This window comes from Gnatocerus cornutus, chromosome 5 (genome assembly GCF_029298725.1).
Source record: "Gnatocerus cornutus isolate USDA-ARS CGAHR chromosome 5, icGnaCorn1.1, whole genome shotgun sequence".
NCBI lineage: Eukaryota > Metazoa > Arthropoda > Insecta > Coleoptera > Tenebrionidae > Gnatocerus > Gnatocerus cornutus.
In genome coordinates, this window is record NC_142237.1 from 12,046,552 (window position 1) to 12,068,886 (window position 22,335).

General features: G+C 40.6%; 4 protein-coding genes across 6 annotated transcripts; all 4 read left to right on the forward strand.

Annotated features, from left to right (window-relative positions):
* The first annotated feature begins 653 nt into the window (after positions 1-653).
* On the forward strand, positions 654-6,522 carry LOC148174579 (uncharacterized). Of its 3 annotated transcripts, none has more exons than XM_088038073.1 (9): positions 654-944; positions 991-1,207; positions 1,254-1,420; positions 1,465-1,577; positions 3,101-3,249; positions 3,300-3,537; positions 3,587-4,023; positions 4,072-4,389; positions 5,287-6,522. In XM_088038073.1, exons 2-9 carry the CDS (start codon positions 1,031-1,033, stop codon positions 5,728-5,730), a joined length of 2,043 nt encoding a protein of 680 aa, XP_087894199.1. In that variant the 5' UTR covers positions 654-944; positions 991-1,030; the 3' UTR covers positions 5,731-6,522. The 3 variants fall into 3 exon arrangements, with proteins under 3 accessions (XP_087894199.1, XP_087894201.1, XP_087894200.1); XM_088038075.1 differs by having other exon boundaries at positions 3,324-3,537; XM_088038074.1 differs by having other exon boundaries at positions 654-939.
* Positions 6,523-6,870: 348 nt separating this feature from the next.
* akirin lies at positions 6,871-12,753 on the forward strand. The gene is made up of 4 exons (XM_088038076.1): positions 6,871-7,319; positions 10,732-10,886; positions 10,949-11,108; positions 12,661-12,753. Exons 1-4 carry the CDS (start codon positions 7,112-7,114, stop codon positions 12,669-12,671), a joined length of 534 nt encoding a protein of 177 aa, XP_087894202.1. The 5' UTR covers positions 6,871-7,111; the 3' UTR covers positions 12,672-12,753.
* A 1,197-nt stretch (positions 12,754-13,950) lies between these two features.
* Positions 13,951-17,121, forward strand: Rubicon (run domain Beclin-1-interacting and cysteine-rich domain-containing protein rubicon). Its single transcript, XM_088037263.1, has 8 exons — positions 13,951-14,272; positions 14,319-15,301; positions 15,348-15,652; positions 15,696-16,140; positions 16,189-16,371; positions 16,420-16,602; positions 16,651-16,804; positions 16,851-17,121. The coding sequence occupies exons 1-8, from the start codon at positions 14,093-14,095 to the stop codon at positions 17,061-17,063; spliced, it is 2,646 nt and encodes an 881-aa protein (XP_087893389.1). The 5' UTR covers positions 13,951-14,092; the 3' UTR covers positions 17,064-17,121.
* Positions 17,122-17,936: 815 nt separating this feature from the next.
* Positions 17,937-21,950, forward strand: LOC148174582 (ATP-binding cassette sub-family C member 4-like). The gene is made up of 8 exons (XM_088036878.1): positions 17,937-18,053; positions 18,102-18,335; positions 18,380-18,810; positions 18,855-19,011; positions 19,056-20,225; positions 20,270-20,606; positions 20,650-20,800; positions 20,845-21,950. Exons 1-8 carry the CDS (start codon positions 17,977-17,979, stop codon positions 21,948-21,950), a joined length of 3,663 nt encoding a protein of 1,220 aa, XP_087893004.1. The 5' UTR covers positions 17,937-17,976.
* Positions 21,951-22,335: the final 385 nt, after the last annotated feature.

A 22,335-nucleotide genomic window follows, 5' to 3' on the forward strand; every position in this document is an offset into this window, starting at 1 on the left:
CGAAAACAACATCAGATCAAAAAAACAGATATTGCCATCAGTGGCGTAACTATACCGTTTGAGGCCCGTGGCAAATCCATCGGATGGGGCTCTTTCTCTATTGATTTTAAAGAAGCCTTTTTTGACTAGGGGCCCTTCCGGCTCGGGGCCCGTGGCATTTTGCCGTCTTGCCACCCTATTGTTACGCCACTGATTGCCATCGTTTATATTGCGATATTTTAGTTAAGAATTCGTTTTTTGATTTTCCGAAAGTCGAAAATTTGATTTCGTCGACAAAAACTACGTCAAATTTCTGCGGTCGATATCTCGCTTATTTTTAAAGCGAACTTGCATTATGTAGACTCATTTTACGCAGAAATACACGCGGATTTCAAATCCGGGCTCAAAATTAACGTACGGCAACAAACGACTAAGCTATAACTATTAAAGCGAACCATCTTGTTTACAGCGTTATGGTAGGCAACCAACAACACACAAAAGTAAACTTAGGTTTTGTTAAAAATCGCAAAGAACCAAGTCCTAAATGATTTTCAACTTATTTAGGAAGATCTGTAATTTGCAGAAAATTAACAAATTGTGTAAACTTTGTTTAATTTAATTATTTAAACAGAAACCTGTTTTAGCGCAGACGTAACATTTTTGATTTCGCCGTAAGATGGCCCAGTGTTCGTTATTGATTCGCATGAATGTAGTTGCTATTGTGCGCATTATAAAAATCGTTTAAAAATGTTATTCCTTACTGTGCTTTCACCCAACTCAACCAAACAATGTAAATAATGCCAACGTCCTTGGAAAGCGATCCTCGCAGCCATCGCGTCGTCCACACAGCGACAAAGTACCCCATTTACGTCAAACCCTAACTGTCAAGCGTATTCTAACCTAAAATGACCCGAAATTGACAGCTTTTCACGAAATCAACTCGAAAATGGATCAAAGACAGTTCCGTGAGTATCCGATCGCTCCCGGGCTATCATTCCGATGTTTTGTTAGGTGCATCAGTCATGTCGACTTGTGATTAAACCCACCTAGAATGGGGGGCTCAGTGAGTCAAGTTTTTCAGTCTGGAAGCGCACTTCTGTCGAACGGCCACGGCCACAAAGTCACCGATTCGACGCGACAAAAGGTACAAACGATTTTCGACGCTCTCAGAGCGAATCCAAAGATTGGAGTACAAAGATTAGAGGGACTTTTACAACAAATACCAAAAGTAAGACACTGGAGAGTGGAGGAGAGTTTGTAACGTGTTTTCGTAGAATGAGAATATTTTGGTGATACATGACGAAGCGGGGTACAACCTGCTTCAGAAGTGTGTGGGTGCAAACAATGTGGAGTTGGTCAGGTGGCTGCTGGCGCGCCATACGGCCGCTGATGTCAATAGGTTTCCTTGTAGTCTTCCGCTTCATATCGCTTGCTTGAAAGGGTAAAAGGAATCGTAACTCTACCAAATATATTTCGTTCTTTTAGACACGATGAATGCGTGGAATTGTTGCTGAAACATGGAGCTAAAGTAGACGTTGAGGCTCGCATGTGTTGGCCGGGGGCCCACAGCAGCAATTGCGAGGAGAGGGGAAAATACTGTAAGCGAAATATTGCAATCTGTGTCACGTCAGTGGCGTTATTAATTGCCGCATTATGAATACTAGAATTTCAACATTATCTCTTAAAAAATTCAGTTTCATAATCGCGTTATTAATTATTCAAAGATATTTCTGCTTACGTCCGTTGTGGTAAAAAGTTGATAATAAATCATGTCGCTCGCAAACGTGATAATTAGTTATCCATTTTTCCGATTTAATCAGTTTTTATTGTAGTTTTATACAATTTGCGCTAGTTGTGACGTTGAGCGTTCGTTTTCAACAACTTAAATACAGTCGAATCCGCTTAATAGGGACACATCGGGAAAATATATTTTGTCCCAATAAACCAGAGATCAGCAAAAACTTGAAGAAAAATATGTTTTTTAATTCACATTTTCACTATTGATTTTAAATAAAACAATTATTTTTATAGTGGAAAGTCCTAAATTGTCTAGTTAATTGTACAGCGTGTTTTAAAATGATTTTCGTTTATTGGCCTGAAATCTTTTTTGCCGCTCGCATTGTGCTAGTCCTGTCACTTTGGACTTCTGTCAATAGTGTCACTTGTCAAACGTTAAAAACGCCAATCGAGAAAGAATTTAAACAACAAACAGTAAAATTAAGCAAAGGTTGAGTCAGTTTTGATCCAGTCGTTTTAAATCACTGCCTAACTTACTTCGCGCAGTTAGTTTATTTTAACCTGGCACGCACGCTACGACCACTACCAACCTAGAATCTAGGGACTTTTACTTTAAGTGTGGTATTTTTTAAATTTAAAATAAATTTAAAATGTTTTACAGAAGTTATGTCCTTCTTCTTTATAATGCTGTTATAACAACATGGATTAATACAAACTTTGACAAAACAATGCATTTTGTGCTGATTTTGAATACATTTTTCGACATACCTATTTTATTTTTTTTTTTCAGGAGAAAATATGAACTAAAAACATCTTAACGAGCTGAACAGTTTTTACAATAAATTAATAGATTTAGAACAAAGAAAAAATGACGAATTACTTATGTTACAAAGATCGAACGCTCTCTTCTCTGATTGGTTTGCTTATTCTGACTATTGTTTGTTTGCCTTTAAACTCTCGTTTATTTGAATTTTTTGCCAGGTCTATTGAGTTTCAAATTATCGATAGTCTACTGTACATGAAGCAAAGTAAGTTTTGGGAAGTTAACTGTTCTATTTAGTTGTGGTTTAAAAACCTGAAAATGAAAAACTTGGGTCACTAAATCGTAACTGAATCGTCATTGACGTAAGTAACATTATAAATAATTTTTAAGATAGTTATATTTACTATGAAAACGAGAGCCACCCTTGATGCTAGACATTTATAAACACCTTGTATTGTGTTTCTTGGAAAATGTGGAATTCCAGAATATTCTGTCCCGATTATCCGATGTTTTGTCCCACTAAAGAGGCGAAACTTTACATATATTTTATTCCGTCTTTTATAAAATGTCCCAATTAAGCGGAGTCGACTGTATTACGCCTTTTCAACAATTTTTTTCCAGCGTCGGCCATTCAGCAAGAAGAGACTTGCATCGAGCGCGACAGCCGCGACCGTCCCATCAGCAAACTTCAATCAGCAATCTATTACGCTTTAGATGGCGACCAAGTCACCATCCTCACCATGTTGGCCCAGCGCAGCGAAGACCCATGGGTAAGTTCTCCACTCGGAGCCTCAATACTTCGTCTAAAACTTTCACCTAGAACGGCATTTTCCGGGCGAGGAAGCCTCTCCTCCACGCGGCATGTGAACGTGGTGCTTGGCGTTGCACTCAATTCTTAGTAACCGAAAGGACTGACGAAATCCATATTCTAAAGGATGAATATTATCCGATTCACTATGCCGTGTTGCACGACAGCAAGTTTCTAGAACTCTTAATTAGTGCCGGTGCGGACACGACGGTGAGGACGTGCACGCAGCAGATGACGCTCCTGCATGTTGGTAAGTTCTTTATTTTACATGGGGGCTTCAGTTTAAGATAATTTCGTAGTTCTTCTGGTGGCCCACAAGACTGCGGAGGACACAGTGTCGACCATACGGTTACTACTGGACCACGGATGCAAGGAGTTGATCAACACTCCAGATAGCTTAGGGAATACGCCGTTACATGCGCTTATAGTTCGATACGCTTTAGAAGAGGCCCAGTATGGATACGACAAATGGAATAAATGGGACGTTCTTCATTTAGTCCGGTATTTGATCCAATCCGGAGCGCGCCAAAGTATTAACCACACTGGAAACTCGGCAGTGGCGTGCGTGTTAAGACACGTCCGCGACTGGGATGTTTGCTACGAGCTGTTAAACATGCTCCTCCACGACGGGGGCGATCCGAACATGGTGGGCCGGGACGGTTCTGTGCCTTTAATGGTCTGTTTAGTTCCCCTAATAAACAAAGATCCGCTGCACCACTTTACCCACAGCATGAAGGTAACCACCCCTCAACCAACATCACTGTTTAAACCTCTTTAACTTCAGGTCTGTTACTTAAATTGCATCCGAATTCTGCTGAAGGAAGGCGCCAACCCCAACTGTAGCTACCGGGCGAATTTAACACCTCTTCCGTTGTTGGTCTTCACGGTCTCGGAGAATATTACTCTAAACTGCGATGTTCAGAAAGAGCTGAATTTCGAGTTCATCAAGAATTTGTTGGTGTTGTTGCTGACCCACGGGCTGGATCCCAACGTGCGGGTGAGCAAGAAGACGCAGCATATTTTGCAGTCGTGTATGGATATGATACAGAACGTGCGAGATTGTAAAGACATTCACTACGTTTATGACCTTACGCTTACTCTGGTGAGTTGGGCGTGTTTCAGGATTTGCGGACAGTTCGTTCCCGACAGTTTGTCTCCGGCAATCGGTTCCCAAAGCTTTTCATTTCCGGTTAATTCGTCCCCTGAAAATTTGTCCCTGGAAGCTTTGTTTACATGCGCTGTAATAACAATAAAAGCATCAAGTGCACGTATTTGCGGTCATATACAATAAAAATGTAATCCGTTTTTCATAATTTATTAGCTGCATCGGGTCTGGCAACAATTGTAGCCACCCCTAAAATTGTCGTTAATAATAATTTATTTTTGTCATCTTGAGAGTTTAAAAAACCAGTATTTATTTTATTAATATTGCAGGAAACTAATGCGCTCATTCAAAGTTTTTTTTAGACGTTTACATCTGATCATTAAATTGTTTTTCTTCATATATTACGGATGTACAACTTTTACGTAATTTTTTCTTTGGCGGACAGGGACAGAGTTAAAAGTTAAAAATTCATTTGCAGATGTTTGTTCTTAAAATGACATTTTTTTCGATCATTGAAAATGATTTAGAATTTTTTTCAAACAATAATAATTATTTAATTCTTCGTCGCACTCTTATTTAATTAATTATCAATCTCTAACGCGTCTTTTTCGCATGTTAATATTGCAATTTTTTGTATGTCTTCTCTATAAATATGACGATAATTTTATTATATTTGATTTTATTAATTGTAATAAGACGAATTTTCTTAGTATATAGCTACCTTGTGTTGCAAATATCAATTTTAAGTAAAATTGTATAAACCATTCTTCAATTATTATCAAAGATCGCACCGAGACTAATAAAACTGAGGCAAATTGCATTGGGGACGAATTGACGGGGGCGAACTAGTCGTATCCCGAGTTTAAGGGACGGCTCTAATTGCGCCGTTTTTAGATACAATACGGGGCCAATCCCGACCTCAGTTTGAACATGTCTGAAGCAATAAAGAACCATCCGTTGCACCTCCAGTCCATTTGGAAGACGAAGAACTACATCTTGTACTACTACATCATGTTGATATCCAGAAAAGAGAACCTCATCATGGACCCCAATATGAGTTTCTCCCGAATTATCATGTTGTTTTACTTAGTCATGCAGCACAAGCCGTTGTTTGAGTGCTTGAAGATTCTGCACACGCAACAGTTGAGTTTGGTGCCCGGGAGGTTGACTGAACCGTTAACTTGTATTATTAGAGATCTATATAAAAGACCGAGAAGTCTGAAGCAAATTTGCCGGGTTGAAATACACAACTGTTTGGGGCGCAGACCGGGACTCTACATTAACAAACTGAATCTGCCCAATCAGCTTAAAGATTATTTGTTGAATTTTGAGCCATAGAGCGGAACGAGGGGACGTTCAGAATTTCGAGTATCTTAAGTGTACCCTACTCAGCATTTTGGACAGTCAAATACTCATCAAGTCAATTACCGGCACCTTTCCGCTTCCTTTCTGTGATATCGGGACACTGAACGTCGCTCGCTCGTCTATATATTATAGGGCGATCAAATAAAAGCTCATCAATTGGTTGTATAATTTCAAAAAAAAATCAATCAAAGAGTGAGTTTTTGTGTGATCGCTGATATTTGTGATTTCTTGTTAAAATTTCTAAATTTTAGTAATTATATAAGTGTCGGAATTCAGTTGAACCGGTAATTTTGGAGCGACTAAAAGCAGGATGTTGTAGAACTACGACTTATGATATCTTAATACGCTTTTGAGCTGTGTTCGTGTTGAACAGGGTTTTGTGCAGATTACACAGGTTTTTCGAATTTAAACTTTCATCACTTGTATTTGAACATGTGCCTCTTAAGTTTGAACACTCAGTACAAGCACGCGTTTCGGTTTTACGTGTTGGAGCGTTTAAAATGGCTTTCGGTTTACTGTTCTGGTTTTCTTTGACAATAAGTACGACGCTTGGTTTTCTAGGAATCTGGCAAAGTCCTATGCTATACAAAATATCAGCTCTGTAAATTTTAATATATATGCCAAATATTATTAAGTAAGAGCTAAGTATAATATATAAATTGTATAGTATATTTTATGTTAACATTTAAGATTATGTGATTTTATTGTTGAGGCATATTGGTATCATATTTGGATATAAAGTATTTAATAAAATGTCTATATTGAGCGCACGTCTTATTCACCTCTTTGACCATTTTACCGAACAAAATGAGTCAATTTACACCCAATTTCAATGGTGACCCTACAATATGTTACGCCACTGGTATCTTCTCACACCATCTGTCAAAATGACTTCCAGTTTCCTGTAATTAAGAAACCTTAAATGTGCATAAATAAAATTTATTTTTACAACAAACTAACGCCTTTAAAGTTGTTGTTTCTTTCTGTTGTCAAAACATGGTAAATTGTTGGAGCTTGATTTAGTTCTAGGTGAGTTTATGGGTGACATTTTCTTTTACGGTAGATGTCGCCACCAGCGCGCGCATGCGCGTTCTTTCGCCATCAATGGTAACCGTATCCATCGCACAGCCCACTACAGTCTGTACAAAATGTTACTTCTTTCATTTCGTTTCGCCATATTGGACGTTGAATGCGTATGAAATCTCAAAATTTCGCCTTTTCACGCCCAAAAATCCCTCATAAACTCGGCGTGTGCAGTGTCCCAAGTGCAATTTCCCTTTTGGGTGTCGAATTTTCGCGATCGCCTGTGAAACAAAGTTTGTTTAGTGTGTGAAGTGTTAACGACAGAACTAAAATGGCGTGCGCAACACTGAAACGTTCGCTGGATTGGGAACCGGTGCTGGGGGGCCGACCTGCAAAACGAAGACGGTGTATTCCATTCTGCGAGAGCCCCACGCATAGGGATAGGGCTTCGCCACCGGCGTCGCCTGTCGCCTCCACCTCCTCCCCCGTCAAGTCCAAGTCGGTGTTCCCCGATGTCGTCAGCCAGAAATTGACCCCTGGTAAGTGGACACAGGGCCGGATTTGGAGATTTGCTTGAGGCGGTGACGAATCGTCGTCAGCTGATGGGGAATTGCAACGGTTTTATTGACATCGGAAATAGGGGAGGATGGGATAAGGCGGTTTAGTCGTCACAACATCTTTTGTTTCGGATCATAAGCGCGGCACGGCACACTTGGTTTTACATAATTGGGGGAATTTCAAACAAAATATTTCCAATTTTATGTTCCTCGGCCCACTGATTTCGCTATGGTTTGTGGTGTTCAGTTTTGACAATTTTTTCCACGAGTTTCTTTGTGGTGAAAATGGACATGACTAATGATTTGTAAGGTGTCATGTTGGAAAGATTAATTAAAAATAGCACACAACCTTTCTGCCTATAAAATGCACGCACCTACATCTGTTCATTATTATTAATTAGAAAACTTCTCATCGAATGCCACAAGAATGTGGTTTTTATTAATTCGAATAATATACGGGATGCACCAATTTCATTGCTTACCATACTGAAAAATTTTAAGTAAACGGTCATGTACTCTCACCAGACAAAAAAATGGAACAGCAAGTGGACTCACACACTCCTCGCACTGCTAGGTTTCACACCAATAGCAAAATTCGAAAAATATAAAGATCTGCACCAAAAATGACATCCAATTTATTGTTTTGACTCCCACAATTTAACAGATGTGACAGTTTTACAACTTTTCGTAAATCGACCTGACTTCCCCTGATTCCTCGCTGATTTCTTTCAACTTCCCCTTATTTTTTGTGATTTTGTCGTAACTTTTCCTGATTTTCGTCCAACTTCTCCTTATTTTCTTGTGATTTCGTTTAACTTTCCCTGATTTTTCTTGTGATTTCATCGTAACTTCCCCTGATTTCTTTGTGATTTTGTCGTAACTTCCCCAGATTTCCTAGTGATTTCTTATTGATTTCCCAAATTTCCTAAGATACAGCGATTTCCCAAGGAGGTTAACTCCGCCAACTAGTTTTCTTTTCGTTTTTGTTCTAAATAGTATTAATATCGGAGAAATTAACATTTTGAAGGTAGGAAAAAAACCAGGAGAATTAAGTGTCTTTCAATTTTTTTTAATTAAAATGTTTGTATTTTGTTTGAATTTTTCTGGACCTAAGACATTCTCTCACAAAGTATTGATTTATTGAGTGAAAATTGAGTTTTTTCAACCGCCTCCACTTTAAATTAATTGCCAAATTAAGTGTTCTGCTTCTTTTCATGTTCGCATTTACCATGCCGCTATTTCAGGTGTTAATTAAATTGTAATTAACATGTCAGTGCCCCCAGTAGAATTAGCGCCACGCTTTATACGAAAGAATTAACACATTTTCAAAAATTGTAAACAAATTGTTGCATATTACATAACGTGCAAATTAGTGAGGTCATGCCAATTACTCATCCATGACGTATCACTGACAACTTTGACAACTTTCCCCTAACATGTGCCTTTAATCGCACATTGTTGTGTACGAAATACCAACCGCGTGTTTATTCGTTCTTATCTAGTTTCTTTGTGTGAATTAAAAGCGTCATTACTTTACATGAATTGGGGTTATCCGTTTTATGCCATCATTTTCCCACAAAAAGAACTGCGATTTTGAAAGAAACGAGACGGAACCATAAGATTGTCTAATGGATTTAACGTTTCTTTATGCGGATTTAATAAGTATGGATATTGAATATTGGCGGCAGTTTATGGACGACATAAAAGCGAACGTAATTCCTGCGACGCAAGTCTTAATTATTAAAGATACGAGGGTTTGGAGTGATGTACGACTTAATTATTTAGTCAATTAAAAAGAGGGATTTTATGGCGTTTTTGACCTTTCGCCGTTGGCGTAAACGGCGAAACCTATCCAGGATTTAATTTATGGATATGACAGGAGGTTGAATTATGGCGGCTTAGACCTGGAGATTAGTCGAAATTATCGTGCAGTCCATCAGTAACTCGTTTGAAAGGATTTAGCGCTTGAAATGTTTGACCCCCTACAGTTTTGGCTACCTGAAATCAGCGGAAACGGCTCAAAAAGTCAACCATTACAATAACAGATGAGCCTTTCACATTTGCATGGACCGAGTCGGTATAAATCTTGTAAATTTAATTTGAGTGCATGCACGTACACTCGACTGGTTCAATAAATTATGCACTCAAAGGAGAGATGCATCGACACGAATACGAATCCTGTTATGTCTCCTCGACGGGTTTTTCGGTTTTGAGGGGCCAAAACGGTATCTGCATCTTTATTAGTAAAACGGCCGTTTCGAATAATCCAGTTTATACCATTCCCACTTGCGATAGATAAACGTGCTCGGATTTATTTTATCTTGCGACAGGAAATTGGTTTAATTAAGCGTTTGATTATTGCAGGTCATAAACGGTAATCTTTCCTCCTTGTCGAGATTTTTCGAAACGTTGAACAAAATTCTGTTAAGCCTCCTTTGCACAGTCTGTTCTAGAGTGAACTGAATTTGATTTATGATCGGTTTTAAAATATTGCGCCTTATTTTGCGTTTAGAGCACTTGCAAATCCTACAGTCTACAATCTTTTATTCCGATTCTGACCACAATAATATTTAAGGGGCACAACCACTGTGAAATTTGTAAAAAATCGTTTTGCTTTTTTGCATATTTCAATAGTCAGACCTTTAAAAATAACATACAAAAATTTCAAATAAATATTTTAAATAGTTTGAGTTATTGCTATTAGTATAATAAACTATTACAGCTATTAACTATAATAAAGTTGTCTTTAAACGCGTTTTTCTCGAAACTACATTTTTCAAATTAGCTGCAGTTGTAACTCAGAGACAAATCATCCGATCGTCTTGAAATTTTTTTTGTTTTGTATATCTTGCTCTCCAGTTTTTCGATCCTATAAAAAATGCGGGCCAAAAATCAACAAATTTTCGAGTAGCAGTGCAGTATTTTCATCTGAAAATTTGAACTTTTTTGATTATTTATGTAAAAATGCATCCTCCAAATTTCAAAACATTTCATGCAGTAGTTTGTTTTGTTTTTTTTTATTCCAAAAATCATCTTTTTTTAGGGGGATCACAGTGGTTGTGCCCCTTAAAGCCGATCATAAATCAAATTCGGTTCACTCTAGAACGGACTGTGGAAAAAGATTGAGAAACACCTCATTATGCGAAACACGTCCGGAGAAACGATGACTCTTCTGTTGTTTTTATTGAGTCTCCAAGTCGTTTTTCACTGTTTGGAAATCCTCGTCTATGCAAGTTGTGGGAAAACGTCGATTTTGTGAAAAATCAAACCTATCTCGATAAAACAAAACTCACGATTCTCTTGCCCATACATCATCGCACTTGAAACAAAGGCACGACTGAAAATGCCACAAGTTTACTCGTTCGAAGCAAAACTAACATTCGTTTGTTTTTAGAATACATGGCCGAAAACATCAAAGCCGAACTTCGAAGGCTACATAGACGCAGACAATTGCAATACAGCATGGAAAAAGAAGACGGTAGCAGTTCGGGTGGAGAAAATTCCGAATCTCCTTCTCGCTCCGAAAGAGCGCTTTTCACATTCAAACAGGTATGTTTACGGTTGGAAAAGTTTGTTTATAAGAGCGCTCATCTTACTCTGTTTATTTTCAGGTTGGACTAATCTGTGAACGTATGCTCAGGGAACTCGAGTCTGAAATTAGAGAAGAATACGACAATGTGCTTACAGGAAAGCTCGCAGAACAATACGATGCCTTCGTCAAGTTCACGTACGATCAAATACACAAGAACTACAGCACGGCCCCACCTAGCTGTAAGTATAATAAAGGAGCGAATTGGTGAGAATGGAGAAAAGTACGAAGGGGCGGCAGTAAAACCGCTCTCTGTCGAAATTAAAAATGGAGCGATCGATGGTCTAGGAGGCGGTGCGGTTTTACATGTTGGTACCTCTGTTTTCTTCAATATTGTTCCAACACGACCACTCAGTTTTTTTTCGTAATTATGCAGCGGTAATAAAATCACAACATGCTCAACGATAATTACGTAATTTTATGCATCATATTTCCACGATAATCAGCAATTATCGCCACCAGAGTTCAGTTTTAATCGCATTGCGAACTTATGTATATAAAGACGCCTACGCTCATTAGGTAGACATTGAAATGGTTTTGTGACACTTTTCGAACGTCAAAATCACCACATGATGCCAAAAAATTCAGTGCCTCCTGGATGACTTGTTTTCACAGTTATTAAAATAGTTGCTACTAAATATCGCGTCACATCTTTATTAATTACGTAATTAATTGAAACCCCTATGTGTGAAAAGATATGCGGGTCACACACCTGCTCGTTACGGTAGTCATTTGTACATCTACCGTGTAAAGTCGAGTCTAATTGTACAATGCCATGATTGGAAAAAGTAGTGGCAATTATCCGTGCGATAGTGAGAGACAGGTGGTACTAACATAATTCTAGAGCCTTTTCTTCTCCAACATGATGAGTGCCAGGGGTTAATTATTCTCAAAAATGTCATACACTTGACTTTCCCTGATTTTCTTGTGATTTCGTCTAACCTCCCCTAACTTTCTTGTGATTTCGTTCAATTTCTCCTTATTTCTTTGTGATTTTGTTCAACTTTCCCTTATTTTCTTGTGATTTTGTTCAGCCTCCCCTCATTTCTTCTTGATTTCGTCCAACTTCTCCTGATGTCCTTATGTTTTTAATGTTCTAATGATTTCCTCTCATTTTCTAGTGATTTCTTATTGATTTTTCAGGGAGGTTAACCTCTCTATGACTTGTTCACTTGTTCTATGACTTGCACTCAACTGACACCTCTCATCAATTTATTGTTACGTGATAACTAAAACTTATCTCTCAACTATTTTGGTCAATGTTGATTGGTATTATTGACGTGCCATCAGATTTCCAAATCAGAACATGCCAACATTTACAGGGTGATTAATAAAACTTGGCCTAGCAGTCGAAACAAAACCGTGCCTACTCGATTCGTTGAATATTTTCGCCATCACGCTTACTCGACAGAATTTAAATGCCGACAAATATTCATGGCTCAAGTTTCTGATTCCACTTCCCAGAAGCCCAGGCAGAACTATAATTTTGGCCCACTTGTAATTTTTGCATAAATTTCTCGGTTCCACGAGCGCGTGCATAATGGCATCGTACGTAATTAAGTCGGCGATTTTATTTTGTAGCGTAAATAATGTGTCATTGATCGTAACAAATGACTGTTAATTCCTGACGTCAATTAATTCATAGTTGCATAGAATATTTATAAGTGAATGTCTGAGGATGTTGCGTGGGTGTTTGGACGTGGGAAATTGGAGGTTGATTTTGTTTTGTTGCAGATTTATCGTAAGGAAGAATCCGTAGCAGCGGTATCGCAAACTAGCCACAAAACAGTCGTTAATATCGTTTATATACACAACATAATAAAGTCGTCAGTCTGCAGGATGCCTTAGAACATAACCCGCTCTCCTTGCCGGCAAGTTTCTTTTGTATATATTTATAATATATCTTTATAACAATCTAAGATCATTTGTATTATCTTATTGGAATTGAGAATATGTTTTTCCTGTATATATCGTTTTTATAGTGCTACCGATGAGGTGTTGTAACCGATAAATGTACGAATTTGGCTGTTTGATTTTTGTTTACAATGATGCCAACTGTATGATTGTAAATGTCCGAGTGAAATAGACTGCACAATCCCCATATCTTTTTTCATTTTCATCCTGTCACATTGTTACATCTTTTATTTAACGGTTCAAAAATGCCTTAAACTTGTGTTTCCGTGTAGTGCGAGCGCGGTCATGGATGTGAGTTGGTGTGTTTCATATAAAATTAGATTTAGTTCTGATGTAAGACCATAAGACCACAATTTTGCCATATGTGTGATGGTGTTGATATATTTTTTCTATAGTTACGTTCAACTATATTTTAAGTGCTTGAATTGTATCGACGTAATACCAGGACCTTAGATTTTAAGAAACTATTACAAAATGATATCCAATCAGTGGTCTGACATGTTCGAAACGTCAATTTAATGAGATTTTTTACGAGAGTCTAGTCAGTTTCTGCTTTTATTTCCATTAGTTTGTTGAAACTGATCTGTAGGGGCGCTGTTTATTTGTTGTATTTGCCTTATCTTTAGCTTAGTTTGTAACTGAATAGTTGTAACATTTTATATACTATACATCGCCAAGATATTAATACGTGTATATAGAATTAATGTGAGAAAAGTACTGTGAATGGATCGCTTTAATTTGTAGAGCCGGCCTCAAAACCACGGCCTTATCTGCGTATTTATTAATTCACATCTAATTTTAGTTGCGGGTACAACAAATCAAACAGTGGATTTTATATTTCTCATTAAATTGATTCAGTGGAAGTTATTGTTTCGGTTGCGAATATTTCAGCTCTTTAATTTGTTAGGAAATGAATTAGTTTTGTTTTTAGTTGTAGTGCATGCTAAATTCTTATTGAGCGTTAAGTTATAGCTTTTTCTTCTTTACGTTAAATAAATGTTACGACTAGGAATTTAATTGAAATAAAGATAATTTTGTTTGTAATTTCGACTTTTTTTTTACCAATTTTTACTTTGGCCCCCGTCACTGATACGCCCATGCCTTCCTTACGTCAAACGTCAAATAAAACGTCAACGTCACATTTGACAGCTGTCATTTCCGTGGGAGGATTTGTTGATTTCTAAAATGATTAGAACATTCTTTTATCACACCACTGCTCAAGTAACTGTTAAGTGGACCAAATAACTCTAAAATGTGCGATTCGGGTCAATATGTGGCCAAACATCAACAACTCCTCCGCGACTTAAAGACCACCGTGGAAGGCCTGCTGGTCTCCCAAGTCGCCAACGTCTGGTACATCTATGGGGGCTTAAACCGCCTCCACTGCTCCGTGGAAAAGATCTTCAAACATGGCTGTAAATCCCCAGGACTCGTAAGATTTTCCAACCTAACCTCACTTTCCTGAACATCTTTTTCAGGAAAGCACCGGCTATCTCCACTTTATCCAAGGTCTCGAGTGGTTGCAACCCGAAAGTTCCAAGTCGTACTTCTCCATCGACTGCGAATATAAACCACACGTCCCGCAGAATCTCAAAGACGATAAGGCGTCGATTTGGTTGTACCGCAGCTTGGAAAACCACTCTCTATCTCAGAAGCTCTCATGGCTCCTCTCGGATAAAACTCACTTATTGAACTGTTACCAGGAATACGCGTTTTTATGTCAGGAGAAATACGCGGAAGCTGCGCTTATCTGCCTGCGAGCGGTGGAGCGCAACCAGACGAGCCTCATGTCAGAGATCAATCCGTGTCTGTTCCTCCTGGAAGCCAGCGCGAAGGAGTTCCACAAGATGCACCGGCGGTGCTCTTCGTACCCCGACGACCACCTCAAGAGCTTCAGTGGGGAGGTGGAGAAGAAGCGGAAGGCTTTGCAAGGGTTGAGCGAAACGAAGGAAGTTGAAGGAACCCCCACGAAGTCTCTGTTGATTAAGGGGAAGCTGCAGCCGTGGCACAGCACTCCTAATCTGCGGTCGGATTCCTTTAAGATCAAAGACCGGGAGGTGTTCAGTAAAACGACTCCGTCCACGCCACTGTACAGTAAGAAGATTTCGGCGAGTTCTTTACGGATCGATTCTAAGTCAATGCAGTACCCCAAGACGCGAAAATCGAACTTGAAGAAAAGTTTAGGGAAGACGAAGAAGGAGATGAAGAGGGTGATTATAAATAATTGCGATATCATCGAGCATACGCCGCCGCTGAGCAGTTCACAGAGCAGCGGGGCTCTGGGGAACGAAGACTTGATGAATTTTTCCATAAAGTCGCTGCCGGAGACAAGAAACGTCACGCACTCCCCGCGACTTGTTGACAGTTTTCTCCCTCTCCCCGGGGAGAAGGATTTCAGAAAAAACCCCAAAAAGTCGTTTATAGAAGATGGAGGGATGAGCGTCCTCCCTATGGCCACCGGGTGGGTACAGGCGGAGCCGTGGGCGGAGCTTACGTCTGTGTTTTAGGTACTTTCCCCGCCCTGTCAAGGGCCAAAGTTTGCTTTCGTTCTTAACGTCAAGTCAGTTTGCGAGAGCAAATGCCGAACTTGACCGGGAGAACGCCCACTTCAGCATATCCGAAGCTATTATATCAGCGATGGAACAAATCAGATGTCGCCGCGACAACAAACTTGCCGACGACCAATTGGATGACAGCGATCCGGAGATCATCGATTTGAAGCAGCGAATCAGATTACGTCGTCGCGAAAAACTGGTGGAGAAACAGCGGAAGGCGTGGTCGGAACTGCTTTCAGGCGACGGGAGAACCGACAGTAAGTCTTACAATCATCACGACTTTCTTAAATTGTCTTTTAGCCGCCACCACTGTTAGTCCGTGCTCCACCACCCCCGACTCGCTCTCCGACTCCGAAAGCTCCGAAGAAGTCGACGACTTAGACATCGACGAAGTTGCGAACCTCTCAGAGAATCACGGACTGTCTGTATCAATGGCGTCGTTGTATTCGGACGCTGACGTGCTGAGACGGCCAAGAGGAGCTCCCGATGGCGCTTCCGACATTTTTTCCGCGGAAGGAGTGGCTCTTTCGCTCATCAGTAAGTTCAGTGAGAAGCAACTACCGAGGGCGTCGGACTTGGAGTGGCTGGTGTCGGAAGAAGACGCTCCTCAGGCGCTGCTACCCATGCCGAAGAGTTGGCCGGTGAGTCCCGACGACTCGGAGACGTCAACGACGCTGCTGAGAGGGACGCAGGAGTGGGCGCCGCCGCGGCCGCAGATTATCTTCACGATCCATCCGCCGCCCACGTGAGTTTTCAAATTCTACTCTCTCATTTTGGAGATTTGTTTTTGCAGGAGGAAAATTCTGATAGCGAAGCAGAATTACCGGTGCGCCGGCTGCAGCATGCGAGTGGCGCCCCAATACGCCTCCAGGTACCGCTACTGTGAGTACCTGGGCCGCTACTTCTGCACCGGCTGTCATACCAACCAGCTGGCGCTAATTCCAGGTCGTGTTTTACAGAAGTGGGACTTTACACGGTACGCGACGTTTTTAATTTGTCCCCACCATCTTCAGGTTTTTTCCAGGTATCCAGTTTCGTCCTTCTCGTACCGGCTTTTGGAACAAATGTACTCTGACCCGCTCTTCCGAGTCTTCGAATTGAACAAAAACATTTGGAAGATGTCGAAGAATCTCCAAATGTGTCGCAGATTCCGCACCGGTCTTTTTTATTTGAAGGATTTTATTTTTACCTGCCGATTTGCCGAAACGTAAGTACCTTTAGTTTGCACCATCAAATCTGATCGGCGATTTTTCAGAATTCGCGAGAGATTGGAGCAAGAAAAGTCGTACTTTTTAACAGACCCAGAGGTCTATTCCATGGAGGATCTAGTCAGTGTTAGAGGTGGTGATATGAAAATGAAACTTCGATTTCTAGTGGAGTTGTCTTGCAGGCACACTGCTGAGTGCAAGGTAAACATTACGAGTTGAATATTTCCTTCTGAGAATTTAATTGCAGTTGTGTCTTGGAAGAGGATTTATCTGTGAGATTTGCCAAAATGAGTCTGAGGTGCTGTTTCCATGGCAGCTGCGCAAAGTGAGGCGGTGTGGTCAATGCGGAATGTGTTACCACTTTGCGTGTTGGGATCCGAACAACAAACCCTGTCAGAAGTGTGTGAGGATCAGCAAGCGGAGAGAAAGCACCGGAAACTGTTCTAGTGACAAGTTTTAACGTAGATTAGGGAAGATTTTTATATTTATTTCAATATACAGATTATTTTTATAATGAAAGGATTGTTTTAAAATGGGTTTTATTTTTAGTCCGGCGCATCCACCATTTTACAGGTTTTTGTTCTGCAATTTCGGCGCTTTTAATGTTAAACCTGTGAAATTTAATGGGCTAACCGATTATCCAAGGTTTTTTGGCAAAAACCGCATTTTTCCATCTGTCAACTCTGCAGATTTGGAGCATTGAAAATTCCGGAATAAATCTTCATTAAAATAGATTTACATTCTAAATTAAACAATTGAGTTTTCGAATTCCGGACATGCAATGGAGTTAATACCCGACTGAAAATTACCAGAGTTATAATAAACGATTCAAAATTAGTAAATTCCCCAAATTTCATAACTGTAGCATTAAAATTACTAAAATTACTCGTTTTAGGGGAGGATTTCTCATTTTGCCTTGATAATAAAAATTTCTAACATTTGCTACTTTTGATCTTTAAAGTTACAAATTGTTACAAAATTTACAGCTGTTGCACTAAGATTACCAAACTGCGAATTTTAAGGAAAAATATCTAATATGTATTTCTGCTCCGCTTTAAAAATATTTAAAATTTCCCCTTGGGTGAACTTTGAACCTTAACCAACTGGTAGGTAATTTTCTGTTTCTTTTTTTTTATAATTACGTACTTAATTTTTTCAGTCGCTTTTCACAGCGCTGCTCATTGGAAAATTCGCACTAAAATACCCAAACCATATTTACGACGGAAACTTCCAACTATGCCAACAATGAAAATTTATTTGTGTAAAACCGGAATTTGAATATCAATTTTCGTTGCAAAATATTTGCCACGCAACAATCCTTGTTTGTCGTCAAGGTTTTAACATACATTTTACTTGTGTTTATATACTACAAAATGGACTCCAACTGTGTAAAGCCTAAACCAACTCATCCCCGGCAAACAGCAAATTTCTTATCACTGATAACGTTTTAGTAAGTACAAAATGCAGAACTCCCCGAGTTGGTTTTGTTCAATTCCAGTTACACCCTTCGTCTCTTTAAAAAAGGCCTTAAAAAAGACTTGGACGCGGATAATTTATACGACGTTTTGAGCAACTGCAAGTCGAAGAATTTAGGCGACCAACTCGAACTGCAATGGGAACTGGAGAAAAAAAATCGCACCACTCCATGTTTCATTCGAGTTCTTTGGAAAATGTTTGGGAAATCCTACTTGATGTTCGGAGCCGTCCAGTTGACCACAAGAATCATCCTGATGTGCGTCTTACCCCAATTCAGTCCCTCCATTTTGCGTCTTTTAGTTTATCAGTTCCAGAAGCTCTAAGTAAAGTTATCTCGTACTTCAACCCCAACCAAACCGAAACAACGCAAGAAGACGTGTGGTACTACGCCACCACTGCCATCGTCTTACTCACCTGCAACTTCTTGTACACTCAGAACTACTTACTGCAGCTAACAGAGTTTGCTATCAAAGTCAGAACGGCGATTTGTTCCTTACTGTACCGAAAAGCCCTTAAGATGACGGAAAAGTCCCTCGCCGACATCTCCGTAGGTAAAATGGTGACGCTCATCACCAAAGACGTCAACGCCATCGAAACGATCGTTCTTTATGGTAACGACATTTGGATCGGTCTGGTGCAAACCGGAGTCGTGTGTTTCGTGATATACAGAAAGATTGGAGTCGCCGCCTTCACGGGGGTGGGAATCTTCTTCATTATCCTCCCTTTGCAAGGTACAGTTTTGGGTAGAAAACACCAATTATCTTGGAGGTTTCAGTTCTGATCAGTAAACTCTCGACGAAGTTTCGCCTAAAAACCAGCAAAAAAACGGACGAGCGGCTCCAGCTAACCCAAGAGATCCTCTCTTCGATTAAAACTGTTAAGATGTACGCGTGGGAAAGCTTCTTCTGCGACAAGATCAAGTATATGCGCCGGTGAGTCTACCACCGCGTCTACACAATGTAAAAGAGTTTTCCAGGAAGGAATTAGATTCGATCTTCAAACTCTTTCTCTTAAAAATCATAATGATAGTCACTGGAGTTCTTTGCGGAAGAATCGCGTTCTATTTCCTCATCATGACCCACATCTGGATGGGCTTTTACTGCACGGCGGAGTTGGTGTACTTCATCAAGATCTGCCTCCACAAGCTCCGCCACTTATTCAGCGTCATGCTTCCTCTGTGTCTTTTATTTGGCGCCGAGTTTACCGCGACCTCCATGCGAATCAAAACTATCCTCAACGCTGAAGAAGTACCAACCCCCAACTTAACCACCAGCGAGATCTGCGTTAGCTTCCTCAAAGTTTCTTTGAAGAGCACCGAGTCGAAGTTGAAGAACATCACCTTGGAGCTCCACAAAGGATTAAACGTTGTTGTTGGTCACGTCGGCTCCGGGAAAACCACCTTCGTCAAGACGATCCTCCAGGAGTTCCACGTCGATGGTACTTTAACAATCACCGGGACTCTCTCCTACGCGTCACAAGAGCCGTGGTTGTTCCCGGGTACCATCAAACACAACATTCTCTTCGGAGAGAAGCTGTCGCTGGAGCGGTACAAGAAAGTGTTGGAAGTGTGTGCTCTTGACCAAGATCTGAAGACTTTTAGTGATGGGGACAACACCATCATTGGAGACAACGGGGTTAACTTGAGTCGGGGGCAACAAGCGCGTGTTAATCTGGCGCGAGCTGTGTACAAAGACGCTGATATTTACGTGCTGGATGACTGCTTGGCGTCTCTGGATAGAGACGTCAGTGACTACATCTTCAAAACGTGTCTCCTGGAGTTCCTTCACGACAAACTCTGCGTTTTTGTGAGTAACAACGATGAGTACGCGCGAGCTTCTGACTGGACCATCAGCATCGCCAATGGTGATGTTCTCTTGGTCGAGAATCCAGAGAAGCAGAAGTTCGATTTGGTGAAGAACAAAGAAGCAGCTTACATGAAGTCGCGGCGGAAATCTAGAAAGACTGGTGAAGAAGCACAGACCAAACAACTCTACCACGAAGAGAACAGAACTGGGCACGTCGATTTTAACACCTACCAGAAGTATATTTGTTTTGGTGGTGGCTACATTGTCTTCACCATGATCACAGTCATGTTTATCATCGTCCAAATCAACATCAGCTACAGCGAGCAGTTGGTGAGCAACTGGTAAGTACCACTTGGTGAAACCCCATGAAGATCAACAGTTATAGGGTGACGTTGGAACAAAACCTTTCAACCTACCACGCGTTGAAGATGACCAACTCTTCTAGTTTCGTCCACCAAGAGCTTGAAAGAAACGACATTCTTAACGTCTTTACCATTATTATTGTAGCCTCTACTGGTCTCTCTTTGATTAGGTCGTTGAGCTTCTTTAATTTCAACCGGAAGGCGTCTTTGAACCTCCACAAAGCCATGTTGGCGCGGATCTTGAAGTCGAAAGTGGCGTTCTTTGATGGGCATCTCATCGGCAATGTTCTCAACCGCTTCTCGAAGGACTTTTCGATAGTTGATGACTACCTCCCGTTTGTTATGAACGAGTGCTTTGAGGTGGGTGCCGTTCGTTGAAGATTTCACCTGAATTTTCTTGCAGTTTTTGTTTATCCTTTTGGGAATCATCTTCTTGGTTTCGGCGGTCAACTACGTCTTCCTAGTCATTGCAGGTTTGTCCTTCACCATTGCGTTTTTAGCGAGGCGAGTGTATCTAAGAACCGGCCGCAGCCTCCAAAGACTGGAATCTTCAAGTGAGGTTACACGCCCTCCAAGTCTTAATGTCAATGAAGTTTAGTTCGTAGCCCCCTCATCGGTCACTTGAGTACTAGTCTCCAGGGCCTCACCACCATAAGAGCCTTCAAAGCCCAACAAATCATAAAAGACGAGTTTGATCGCCACCTCGACCATTACACTTCCGTGAACTACACTCTTCACAACACCACCAGAGCTCTGGCGTTTGTCCTCGATGGTATTTCGGTTGGGTTCATCACCATTGTAATTCTGTGGTTTCTGTTGGTTCCTGATGGCACCGCGGTGGGGAATGTTGGCATGGCCATCACACAAGCCCTTCATCTCACCAGTCTTCTGGAGTACGGGATAAAGCGCTGGGCGGACATGGAAAGCCAAATGACGTCCGTTGAAAGAATTCTTCAATACACTCAAATCGAACAGGAGGAACAAGGAGGGGAAGTCGTACCAAACTGGCCACACAGAGGAGAAGTCGTCTACGACGACGTCTCGTTGGTGTACCACCACCGGAAGGTGCTGAAAAATGTTACTTTCACCGCCGCGCCGTTACAGAAAATCGGAATTGTTGGAAGAACAGGCGGAGGAAAAACGTCCCTCATCTCCGCTCTGTTTCGTCTATACGATGTCGAAGGCACCATCAAGATTGATGGTGTTAACACCAAAGAAATCTCTCTTCACTTTTTGCGGTCTAACATCGCGGTTATCCCACAGGAACCCGTTTTATTTTCCGGTACCTTCCGGGAAAACCTCGATCCTCTTAATAAATACACCGACGCAGAAATGTGGAAAATCCTGAAGAACATAGACCTGGAGAAGCACGTGGGGAGTTTGACCGACGTCGTGGACAAAACGAAGTTTAGCGCCGGCCAAAAACAGCTTCTTTGTTTAGCGAGGGCGATAATTCGAAGAAGTAGAATTGTGGTTTTGGACGAGGCCACGGCGAATTTGGATAATGAGACGGATTGGTTGATTCAGAACGTTATTCATTATAATTTCACCGGTTGTACTCTTATTATGGTGGCGCATAGGATGAGTTCGATTTTGGCTTCTGATGTTGTGATGGTGGTGGATGATGGGAGGATTGTGGAGTTTGATAAGCCTTGTCGGTTGTTGAAGAACCGGAAAAGTTTGTTTTTTAAGATGTTCAAGTAGATCTGGTCTTTCAGTGAAATAAAACTTTTCGAAAATCGGTTTTTCTTTTGTAATTTGGATAAGTTCGTGTTATACGAGTCACATTTTAAATTAATAGCTATTTATTTGAGAAGGATATTAAGTAATTCATAATGAACGAGGACGTTACTTGTTAACGTCCGAGTTTTTTATGAATTACTTAATATCCGTAGTAAATACAAAGCTTTATCGAAACATGGACGAAGTTGGCAATGTTACCACTCAACAGTTCTGCAAATTTCCAATTTTTGACGGAAGTTTTGAACGCGATGAAACAGCGAGAAAAGCATTTTCCAAGATATTTTATGTTAGAATTAATATAAATAAATGCAGATCTTCAGAATGTTTTTAATTTTGGTCTTTGGAG

What these genes read in the sequence shown, in the direction of transcription:
- LOC148174579 (XM_088038073.1), top strand. Translation starts at nt 1,031, where the DNA reads ATGGGGGGCTCAGTGAGTCAAGTTTTTCAGTCTGGAAGCGCACTTCTG. An exon ending in ACTTTACCCACAGCATGAAG is followed by an intron (nt 4,024 to 4,071) that starts GTAACCACCCCT and finishes CTTTAACTTCAG; the next exon opens with GTCTGTTACTTAAATTGCAT. An exon ending in ATGACCTTACGCTTACTCTG is followed by an intron (nt 4,390 to 5,286) that starts GTGAGTTGGGCG and finishes CGCCGTTTTTAG; the next exon opens with ATACAATACGGGGCCAATCC.
- akirin (XM_088038076.1), top strand. Translation starts at nt 7,112, where the DNA reads ATGGCGTGCGCAACACTGAAACGTTCGCTGGATTGGGAACCGGTGCTG. An exon ending in CAGCCAGAAATTGACCCCTG is followed by an intron (nt 7,320 to 10,731) that starts GTAAGTGGACAC and finishes GTTTGTTTTTAG; the next exon opens with AATACATGGCCGAAAACATC. An exon ending in CGCTTTTCACATTCAAACAG is followed by an intron (nt 10,887 to 10,948) that starts GTATGTTTACGG and finishes GTTTATTTTCAG; the next exon opens with GTTGGACTAATCTGTGAACG.
- Rubicon (XM_088037263.1), top strand. Translation starts at nt 14,093, where the DNA reads ATGTGCGATTCGGGTCAATATGTGGCCAAACATCAACAACTCCTCCGC. An exon ending in GCTGTAAATCCCCAGGACTC is followed by an intron (nt 14,273 to 14,318) that starts GTAAGATTTTCC and finishes CATCTTTTTCAG; the next exon opens with GAAAGCACCGGCTATCTCCA. An exon ending in GGCACACTGCTGAGTGCAAG is followed by an intron (nt 16,805 to 16,850) that starts GTAAACATTACG and finishes ATTTAATTGCAG; the next exon opens with TTGTGTCTTGGAAGAGGATT.
- LOC148174582 (XM_088036878.1), top strand. Translation starts at nt 17,977, where the DNA reads ATGGACTCCAACTGTGTAAAGCCTAAACCAACTCATCCCCGGCAAACA. An exon ending in AAGATCAAGTATATGCGCCG is followed by an intron (nt 19,012 to 19,055) that starts GTGAGTCTACCA and finishes AGAGTTTTCCAG; the next exon opens with GAAGGAATTAGATTCGATCT. An exon ending in CCAAAGACTGGAATCTTCAA is followed by an intron (nt 20,801 to 20,844) that starts GTGAGGTTACAC and finishes AATGAAGTTTAG; the next exon opens with TTCGTAGCCCCCTCATCGGT.